The sequence below is a fragment of the Seriola lalandi genome, unplaced genomic scaffold (assembly GCF_002814215.2).
Source record: "Seriola lalandi dorsalis isolate HSWRI2012SDOR001 ecotype SW California unplaced genomic scaffold, Sedor1 jcf7180002054497, whole genome shotgun sequence".
Classification (NCBI taxonomy): Eukaryota; Metazoa; Chordata; class Actinopteri; order Carangiformes; family Carangidae; genus Seriola; species Seriola lalandi.
In genome coordinates this window covers 873,629-883,983 of record NW_019525050.1, presented here as the reverse complement: position 1 = coordinate 883,983, position 10,355 = coordinate 873,629, and the positions used below count along the sequence as shown (strand labels likewise).

Sequence of the window (10,355 nt, the reverse complement as noted above, 5' to 3'; positions counted from 1 at the left end):
GTCATACTATAATAAGGCATAAAAAGTCATAGTATAATAAGGCATAAAAAGTCATGAAAAAGTCACAGTATAGTAAGGCATAAAAAGTCATGAAAAAAAGTCATAGTATTGAAAGGCATAAAAAGTCATAAAAATGTCATAGTATAGTAAGGCATAAAAAATCATGAAAAGATAATAGTATTGTAAGGCATAAAAAGTCATACTAATGTAAGGCATAAAAAGTCATGAAAAAGTCATACTAAAGTAAGGCATAAAAAGTCATAGTATAGTAAGGCATGAAAAGTCATGAAAAAGTCATAGTATAGTAAGGCATAAAAAGTCATGAAAAAAAGTCATAGTATTGAAAGGCATAAAAAGTCATAAAAATGTCATAGTATAGTAAGGCATAAAAAATCATGAAAAGATAATAGTATTGTAAGGCATAAAAAGTCACACTAATGTAAGGCATAAAAAGTCATTAAAAGGTCATAATATAGTAATGCATAAAAAGTCATGAAAAAGTCATAGTATTGTAAGGCATAAAAAATCATGAAAAAGTCATAGTATGATAAGGCAAAAAAAGTCATAGTACAGTAAGGCATAAAACGTCATAGTATTATATGACATAAAAAGTCATAAAAAAGTCATAGTATTGTAAGGCATAAAAAGTCATGAAAAAGTCATAGTATAGTAAGGCATGAAAAGTCATAAAAAAGTCATACTAAAGTAAGGCATAAAAAGTCATAGTATAGTAAGGCATGAAAAGTCATGAAAAAGTCATATTATAGTAAGGCATAAAAAGTCATACTAAAGTCATAGGCATAAAAAGTCATAAATAAAACATATTGTATTAAGGCATAAAAAGTCATGAAAAAGTCATAGTATGATAAGGCATAAAAAGTCATAGTATAGTAAGGCATGAAAAGTCATAAAAAAGTCATAGTATAGAAGGCATAAAAAGTCATGAAAAAAGTCATAGTATAGTAAGGCATAAAAAGTCATTAAAAGGTCATAATATAGGCATAAAAAGTCATGAAAAAGTCATAGTATTGTAAGGCATAAAAAGTCATGAAAAGTCATAGTATAATAAGGCATAAAAAGTCATGAAAAAGACATCGTATAATAAGGCATAAAAAATCATAAAAAAGTCATAGTATAGTAAGGCATAAAAGGTCATAAAAAAGTCATAGTATAGTAAGACATAAAAAGTGATACTAAAGTAAGGCATAAAAAGTCATGAAAAAGTCATAGTATAGTAAGGCATAAAAAGTCATTAAAAAGTCATAGTATGATAAGGCATAAAAAGTCATAGTATAGTAAGGCATGAAAAGTCATAAAAAAGTCATAGTATAGTAAGGCATAAAAGGTCATAGTATAGCAAGGCATAAAAAGTCATAGTATGATAAGGCATAAAAAGTCATAGTATAGTAAGGCATGAAAAGTCATAAAAAAGTCATAGTTTGAAAAGTCATGAAAAAGTCATAGTATTGTAAGTCATAAAAAGTCATACTAAAGTAAGGCATAAAAAGTCATAAATAAATCATAGTATAGTAAGGCATAAAAAGTCATGAAAAAGTAACAGTATAGTAAGGCATAAAAAGTCATGAAAAAGTCACACTAAAGTAAGGCATAAAAAGTCATAGTATAGTAAGGCATGAAAAGTCATAAAAAAGTCATAGTATGAAAAGTCATAAAAAAGTCATACTATAATAAGGCATAAAAAGTCATGAAAAAGACATAGTATGATATGGCATAAAAAGTCATAAAAAAGTCATAGAATAGTAAGACATAAAAGGTCATAATATAGCAAGGCATAAAAAGTCATGAAAAAGTCATAGTATGATAAGGCATAAAAAGTCATAGTCTAGTAAGGCATGAAAAGTCATAAAAAAGTCATAGTATGAAAAGTCATAAAAAAGACATACTATAATAAGGCATAAAAAGTCATAAAAAAGTCATAGTATAGTAAGGCATAAAAGTTCATAGTATAGTAAGGCATAAAAAGTCATGAAAAAAAGTCATAGTATTGTAAGGCATAAAAAGTCATAAAAAAGTCATGAAAAAGTCATAACATAGTAAGGCATAAAAGGTCATATTATAGTAAGGCATAAAAAGTCGTACAAAGTCATGAAAAAGTCATAGTATTTTAAGGTATAAAAAGTCATAAAAAATCATAGTATAGTTAGGCGTAAAAAGTCATAGTATAGTAAGGTATAAAAGGTCATACTTTAGTAACGCATAAGAAGTTATGAAAAAGTCATACACTAATAAGGCATGAAAAGTCATGAAAAAGTCATAGTATAATAAGGCATAAAAATGAATAAAAAGGTCATAGTATAGTAAGGCATAAAAAGTCATAGTATTGTAAGGCATAAAAAGTCACGAGAAAGTCATTGTATTGTAAGGCATACAAAGTCATGAAAAAGTCATAGTAAGGCATAAAAAGTCATGCAAAAGTCATAGTATAGTAAGGCATAAAAAGTCATAGTATAGTAAGGCATGAAACCTCATAGTATTGTACATCATAAAAAGTCATAATAATGTAAGGCATAAAAAGTCATAAAAAAAGTCATCGTATAGTAAGGCATAAAATGTCATAAAAAAGGCATAGTATAGTAAGGCATAAAAAGTCATAGTATTGCAAGGCATAATAAGTCATAAAAAAAGTCATAGTATTGTAAGGTATAAAAAGTCATAATATTGTACAGCATAAAAGGTCATAAAAACATCATAGTATGTCAAGGCATCAAATAAGATAGTATAGTAAGGCATAAAAATGCCAAAAAACGTCATCGTATAGTATGGCATAAAGGGTCAAAAAAACATCATAGTATGTTAAGGCATAAAAGGTCATAAAAACGTCATAGTATGGTCAGGCATCAAACAAGATAGTATAGTATGGCATAAAAGGTCAAAAAAACATCATAGTATATTAAGGCATAAAAGGTCATAAAAACGTCATAGTATGTCACGGCATCAAATAAGATAGTATAGTAAGGCATAAAAATGCCAAAAAACGTCATAGTATAGTCTGGCATAAAAGGTCAAAAAACATCAGAGTATATTAAGGCATAAAAGGTCATAAAAACGTCATAGTATGGCAAGGCATGAGATGACATAATATAATCAGGTATAAAAATGCCAAAAAACGTCATAGTATGTCAAGGCCTCAGATAAGATAGTATAGTAAGGTATAAAAATGCCAAAAAACATCTTAGTGTAGTATGGCATAAAAATGCCAAAAAACGTCATAGTATAGTAAGGCATAAAAAGTTAACTGTGATTTATGATTTGTCAAATGAAATTTAACTCGTACTTGATATATCCACCTTTTCATGTTTACTTCTGTTAGCAACCTGACTGCTAGCCTACAGAAGACATAAACTACAGTTTGCTTGGTAGTTAACGCTTGCTAACATGGCTAAATAACATCAGTTGACATTCTTCTGGTGATGTTAGGTTAGCACTGTGATATTCTCACATTACGTGAGCCCTCAGATAGTCCCTTTCCCTTTCAGTCAAGCAAATCCTAGCATGCCTTAATCGATTGTCTTTGAGATGTAGCCTCTTGGAGGGCACATGGGAATGATCTGATATGAATTTACTCCAAACATAGTGCAACCATCTCCCTCAAATATTGGTAGGGACAATTCTGTCCTCCCAAAATATTGGTAGGGACATGTCTCTACCGTATATATGCAAACCTAGGCCCTTGATTTCCACTAAAATTAAATTTCCGTGGGTCTGAACAATGTTTAGCTGTACAGCATGAATACAAAATGGTTGCGGCTGGAGTGGTTCAGTGTGAATGGGTTAGAGTAAATGTTTTTTATATATTCACAAATGAAATAAAATGACAACTGGCTGACTGAAAAAAGGCTACTTTAAGTACATGTTTACAAGTACAAGTTTACATGATAATGAAAACATTAACAAGAGACTGCTGCGTTGACAGACTCCACCACACTATGGTTGTTTACACATGCATAGCTTTTAATAGGAACAAAAAACTGAACCATTTACAGTGAATAAACATCATGTGTCTCTGTTATTCCATCTGAAGGATGCATGCTGTCAACATGTTTAGTGGAAACACAAGAAGACAAAAAAACAAGCCATGTGTTTCTATTGCACACTTTGATATTTTGCATTCACACCTCATAACACATGCAAATCACAAAAATGTATAATCTCCTCATTTTAAAAAGAGAAACTCTCACTGTTCCTCTCACACTGTTATTTACTGTGTAATTACTTTAGCAGCTATTTGGTGCTGAGATGATCTAAACTGATTTATGGTGTAAACCCTTCATTTTTTTTTTTACACTGAAACAATTTGTCCAATCACACTTGCTGCTGTTCCGAGTACTGCAACATCACCACGGGGGAAAAAAAAGGAAATACACAAACAGCATAATAAACACGGACAAGATCCAGTTTTAAATAGTAGTAAATAGATTTTTCCTTCAAACAGCCCTCACACTGTGACAGGGAGAGAAAAAAGAAAGAAAATAGAATTTTTTACACAAGCAAAGGATAGACAGAGGTAAACGTGAAGGGTCTGCTGAGAGAGGCACACAACACCACAACACAGAAAACATCTTCACTTTTCTTTTTTTTTTTTTTTACCAATCTTTGCCTCCTCTCTTCACTTTCTGACATGACAAAAGAATGAAAAATAAATCAACACATACAAACTGAATTTGCTTCTCTGGCTGTGAAATCCAAAAACAGACACGCAAAGACCATTAATATCCACCTGTAAATCCATGAGATGGACCAACAGACAGAAATGATTTGTACTTTTTTACCCTTCTTGTATTCATTTGTCATTCATGGATAATTATACACACATTATGCAGAACTATGAACCAGTGTTATAATGCTTACGATATGGATGACATGATGCTGGTGTTTCTTTTGATGTTATTAACTTTAAAAAGATTTAAAAGTAATAATAATAATATTCAGTTATCCAAAAAGAAAAATGCACAGACATAATGGTTTGCAAAGGGACAACACTGTTTATCTCAGTATCTCAGGACAGTCACAGTCCTACTGATGATTTGGACAATGTTATTAGATGGAAGATGGATTCATTAGATGGAAATGTTGAAGTTTAATTATGTATTTACGGGCTTCTTGGCATTTATTTTGAATATTATAAAACAAGTGAAAATCAAATGAATTGAGGATTATAAATATAACATTTCTCATAAAAAATATAGAAAATAGTCTTTTTTCCAAGACTATGTTTATATGATATTGATCAAATATGCTTCAAATGCTATCCCAAATCTGTCAATAATTGGTTAATATTTTTTAAAATGCACCTCCATGACACTTGAGAAATATCAGAACTATGATCTCATACGATACCCTGTTTGATTCAGGCATATGTGATATATTTTTGTGACCCTTTTCTATGTGCAAGTCACTTAAAAACAGTACAAATAAAAACATGTATCTTTTGCTTCACAACCGTTGTTAAAAACATCAGGCCAGCCTGAAAAGCATCACCTGCATTTGCAACATGGTTCTTTAAAAAAAAAAATTAATATCAGCTTCACAAAACCAGATCAGTGCATTTATCAAAAGATATCTGAACCTACAGCATATTGACTGTCTATGGGAAACCTTTAAAGGGATAGTTTGACATTTTGTGAAATAAACATTCCCTTTCTTACTGATTTACATGAGAAGATTTATACCACTCCCATAGTTGTCTGTTCAATATTAGGCCTGCAGCCAGTTAGCTTAGCATAAATACACAAAAGTAGAAAAACAGGCCCCAATAAAACCACAACTTAATGGTTTTACACTTTATTGTAAACAAACCATGTTAATTAGTGAGATTTACAAGTGCTGGTATAAGGATTTTTACAGTTTGATAGAGGCAGTCTAGCTTATGCTAAGCTAAGCTAACCGGCTGCTGGTAATAGTGACATATTAACTGTATAAATATGAGCGTGGTATCAATCTTCTCACACTCAGAAAGACAACGAATAAGCGCAGTTACCAAAATGTCAAACATTTACTTTAGTATCAGTTGATTTTGATTGTATCTAAATCAGCACTTTGCTCTGATTCTTTAATATGTTTGCAGTATTACTTACAGAGGCAGGTATTCAGTACAAATATTATCCATCAGCTACCTCAGTCCAGAAAATGTTTGTATTAGTACAAACCATGAAAACAAGTCACGAGGGTTGACCACAACATATAACAGGGATCCATGTGCACAACAGTTCCGGGGCTTTTAGTTTCGTTTTCTTATCCTCAACTTTTCAAAGCCTTGAAATGTTCAAGGTAAGTGTTCTTTACTTTCCCAGACTTTTAAGGATTGTTTCACTTGACTGACACTCTGAGTCTGAGCTCATCTGATGGCCAGGATGGCATCGTAGGACTTTCCAGTCCGACACACCTGAACGTTTTGGAAGCCGGTCTTCTTCAGCATGTGGGTGTACTCAGATGGCGGACGCTCCCGGCCCTCCGCCTGCACCAGCATGTTGAGGGAGAAGATCTGAGCCATGACGGGCCCTCGTCTGTTCTCAAACAGCATGGCCTCCACCAGCAGGACGCCACCACCTGGAGGCCCAGGAGGACAGTGAGAATTAAAAAGCACAGAACACAATAATTCAAAAGCATCAGCTGTGCATATTTTTATGTTACATTCCCTTCAACCAGTAAAAATTTGAAAAACAAAACCTGAAGCCCATAATCCTCCATAGTCTCCTCTATTCTGCAGGTATAAAATATATTAACATATACCTGCAGAATATGCTTTTAATGCATGTAACAGCTAACAGATTAAATCCTGCTAACAAGAGATGCAGGTAACGACTGAGTGTAAATGCAATGTGGATAAAAAATATACCAGGATACAATTTTAATGTATGGCAGGTAAGAAAAACGTCATAGTATGTCACGGCATCAAATAAGATAGTATAGTAAGGCATCAATATGCCAAAAAACGTCATAGTATAGTAAGGTATAAAAATGCCAAAAAACGTCACAGTATAGTATGGCATAAAGGGTCAAAAAAACATCATAGTATATTAAGGCATAAAAGGTCATAGAAACGTCCTAGTTTGTCAAGGCGTCAAATAAGATAGTATAGTAAGGCATAAAAATGCCAAAAAACAATGGGACCACAGATTTAACAGTTAAATACAAACACAAAAACACACAAAGCTCCTAAAGATGCCCTGTGGAGTAATTTACATAAACTCACCTGGTCTGCAGGTGTTGTAGATCTTCTTCAGCAGAGTCAGGCACTTCTCTTCAGGCCAGTCATGAATGATTCTGGCCAGAACGTACAAGTCAGCAGCAGGGATGTCACCACTGAAGAAATCTCCTACACACATTGACAGAAAGCATGTGAAAACGTATAATCAGGTGCCAGTTTATTAGGTACACCTACAGTCCTACACTCATGAAGTTTGTCCTACAGTGAAGCAGAGGTTCAAAGTTCATTATTGATCGGTGGCAACAGTCGACAGTATTGCAGTCAACTCTTGATGTGGTGAGCGAGGACGTATGGAGCTCACCAGTCTGAAACACAATGGCATCGTTCTCCTGAGAGAAATGTTTCTGAGTCGATTCCACGACCTGCGGGAGGTCAAACACTGTGACGGAGGAGGAGGGATACGCCTTCACCATCTCTCGAGCCAGAGCACCAGTGCAACCTGGGAAGTATTCAGACAGAATAATGTCAGAGCATGAACAACAGATACTCACTTTGTTTAGTGTGAAATCAAAATGTTTTTGATTTTCTCAGTTTTTGTGTCTGTGAAAAATGTTAACGTTTGTTATTTCTTTACGATCAATCACACGTCATTATATAGTTTACATCTGTTAATAAATCATATAATATGTTTTCACTTACAGGGAGTTTAATTATCAGTATTTAATGGAGTAAATCTAATTGTTTATCACAAATTTGTATCTTGTATCTATATCTATTATGCTGCTATTATGCACTGAGTGCTACCAGCCTCTTACCTCCAAGATCTACAATCGTCTGGAAGCACGAGAGGTTGAACGCTGTCACGATGTCGTGTCCGTCAAGAACCCACGAGGAGTTCATGAGACCCATGAATTTCAGCATCTCCTCCTCCGATCTGTGTGGTAGATTTTATCTATCAAACGCACAATCTCACAAACTCAACTACTAATGAAATTAGATAATAACAAACTCAGCACCAACCTGTAAATAGCCTGGAAAACATCCTCTGGTGGAAGGCCAAAGGTCTTTTCATTCTGATTCCTCCCCTCCCTGCGAGGCGGAAAATTACTGTTTGAACTCATGAAAATGAGCATTCACATATTCTGTGGAGTTTGCTTTAGTTCTGCAAACATTTCCTTGAGGCAGAGCAGCTCTACAGGCTATTAACTATCTTAGATAACTTTAATGCATTTTCCTCTTTTTCACAGCTTCAGTCTAAAAATCAATTAGCCATAAAAACCTCACTTCTTCTTCTGTCACTGAGGTTTAACTAAATGCAAAAAATCCGCTCTCTATTCAGCTGTTTTCCATTTGAACCCACAAACCTGACGGCGTCCACCATGTTATTCCACAGAGGGTAGATGGTCTGGGATTGGTAGATGATCATGTCGTGAAGAGACTTGGCGCTGCCTTTGGCCAGGTAAAGGTTCGCCACGTCAGTGCTGCTGTAGAAAGCTGTTTCAACAAAAGACATTCACAGGGAAAGACCTAACATCAAACTGAAAGCTCCAGAACACCTACTAAATGGACACTGAGGTGAGATTATTTTGGTGAATGCTGTTTCCAAAGTCAAGAATGAAATTAAACTGAATTTAAGATGAAAAAATTGATGTAATATTTGGATGTCCACATAATTTGCGCAGGTGTCCACATACATTTGACCATGTAGTTTATATTGCTACATTGATACACAGTTAATGTAGAAGTTCAGACCTGTCTGCAAGAAATCATCCACTCCTCATCCCTCACCTGTCCCATCTGTGGTCTCCACCTCCAGGATCTCGATGCCCACCAGGGCGTCCAGCAGCCTCTCCATCCCGTCCACACTGGTGCCCAGCTCCCGGGCCACATGCTGCGCACTCAGAGGCTCCTGGGACTTGAGCAGGAGGTCAAACACTCCCAGCTCACAGGCTGAAAATATCACCTTGAGGGACGGACATACAGTATTGTCACATCAGCACCTCGGCTCTGGTAGATAGGATCTTTAGCCATGCGAGCAGTGTGTAAAAGCAGACCTGGCGTGCACAGATTACCTGAAAGTTTAAACACATAAGTCTGTAGCTGCTTTTTAAATGACTCCACAGAAATCACCAAACCATAGAGGTGCAGGTAGAGCTATAACACAGCTTAGGTGCTGCGGCCTCTAAAGCTTCATCACCACAATTCTTTAAATGCAGCGGGACAGATAGTAGATTTGACTTGACCTGAGAGAGCGAGCTGATGAGTGAAGGTGGAGTAGATCAGTTAAATATGCAATGGGGGCTGACGGTGCAGTAATCTGTACGTAAGAGTGAGTATGGATTCTGTACGTAACAGGGAGTCAGTGAAGTGAGTATGGGTGTAATGAGAGACCATCTGTATGACGGATTAAGAAGTCTAGCAACACTGTGCTTAAATGCTGCATCACAAAGCTGCTGGCACGTCTGTACACTCTAATAATGTAGAACTGAAGGATGCTCTATAGATAAAAAGACACTGATTGCTTCAATTAATGATTAATTGAAAGAAAAAAAATCCCATCCCCTCATTGATATCAATGGGGTGGACAAAATAATAGAAACACCTGCAATGCAATTCAACAGCATCAGACATTTCATCCCTCCATAGTGACCACATGAAGCAGGACTGCTGTATTAGACTGCATTAGTTTTAAGTAGGTGTACCTAATAATCTGACAGCTGAGCTTTTCACAACACAATTCACAAAAGATTAATACATCTCTTAATTACAGCTTGTAACCTCTGTTTAAATGGTGCTTTATCAAAAATGTGTAAGTAGCAGCCCCAGATGCATTACTGCAGACTGACTGACTCTTAACTATAATGAGTATATTTAGAAGAAAAAAAGAAATAGCTCTTAAATGTTACCTTGGAGACCCTGAAGCCGTTGAAATACTCCAGAAGTTTGAATGGGTAGTCCAGCTCACTCTGGGACAGATGTTCTGCCATTGCTGCACTCCTGATGTGAGACACAAACCAAAACAGAGCCGTCCTTCCTGGAGGAATTCACACAACTTTATTGTTTCTTTGAATTTGGACAAACCTCGTATGTCTTCTGTATCATCACTCACCCGATGCTGTCGCCTGGAAAGCAGCCAAGATGGTGGTCGAAAGCCGGGGAGAGACGGATGATTTTTTTGAGGGGGGGT

At 35.4% G+C, this 10,355-nt stretch overlaps 1 protein-coding gene across 1 annotated transcript; it reads right to left on the bottom strand.

The window, feature by feature from the left end:
* Nucleotides 1-3,951: 3,951 nt before the first annotated feature.
* Nucleotides 3,952-10,349, bottom strand: asmt2 (acetylserotonin O-methyltransferase 2). Its single transcript, XM_023412949.2, has 9 exons — nucleotides 10,278-10,349; nucleotides 10,075-10,165; nucleotides 8,957-9,131; nucleotides 8,533-8,662; nucleotides 8,189-8,257; nucleotides 7,984-8,102; nucleotides 7,530-7,667; nucleotides 7,214-7,336; nucleotides 3,952-6,567 (listed from the first exon to the last, which is right to left on the bottom strand). Exons 2-9 carry the CDS (start codon nucleotides 10,153-10,155, stop codon nucleotides 6,356-6,358), a joined length of 1,047 nt encoding a protein of 348 aa, XP_023268717.1. The 5' UTR covers nucleotides 10,156-10,165; nucleotides 10,278-10,349; the 3' UTR covers nucleotides 3,952-6,355.
* Between the last annotated feature and the right edge of the window lie 6 nt (nucleotides 10,350-10,355).

Excerpts from the sequence above, each read along its gene's own strand:
- asmt2 (XM_023412949.2), bottom strand. The coding sequence starts at position 10,155 with ATGGCAGAACATCTGTCCCAGAGTGAGCTGGACTACCCATTCAAACTT. Across the intron at positions 8,258-8,532 it reads AACATGGTGGACGCCGTCAG|GGAGGGGAGGAATCAGAATG; the intron begins GTTTGTGGGTTC and ends TCCGCCTCGCAG. Across the intron at positions 7,337-7,529 it reads TGCCATTGTGTTTCAGACTG|GAGATTTCTTCAGTGGTGAC; the intron begins GTGAGCTCCATA and ends CAATGTGTGTAG.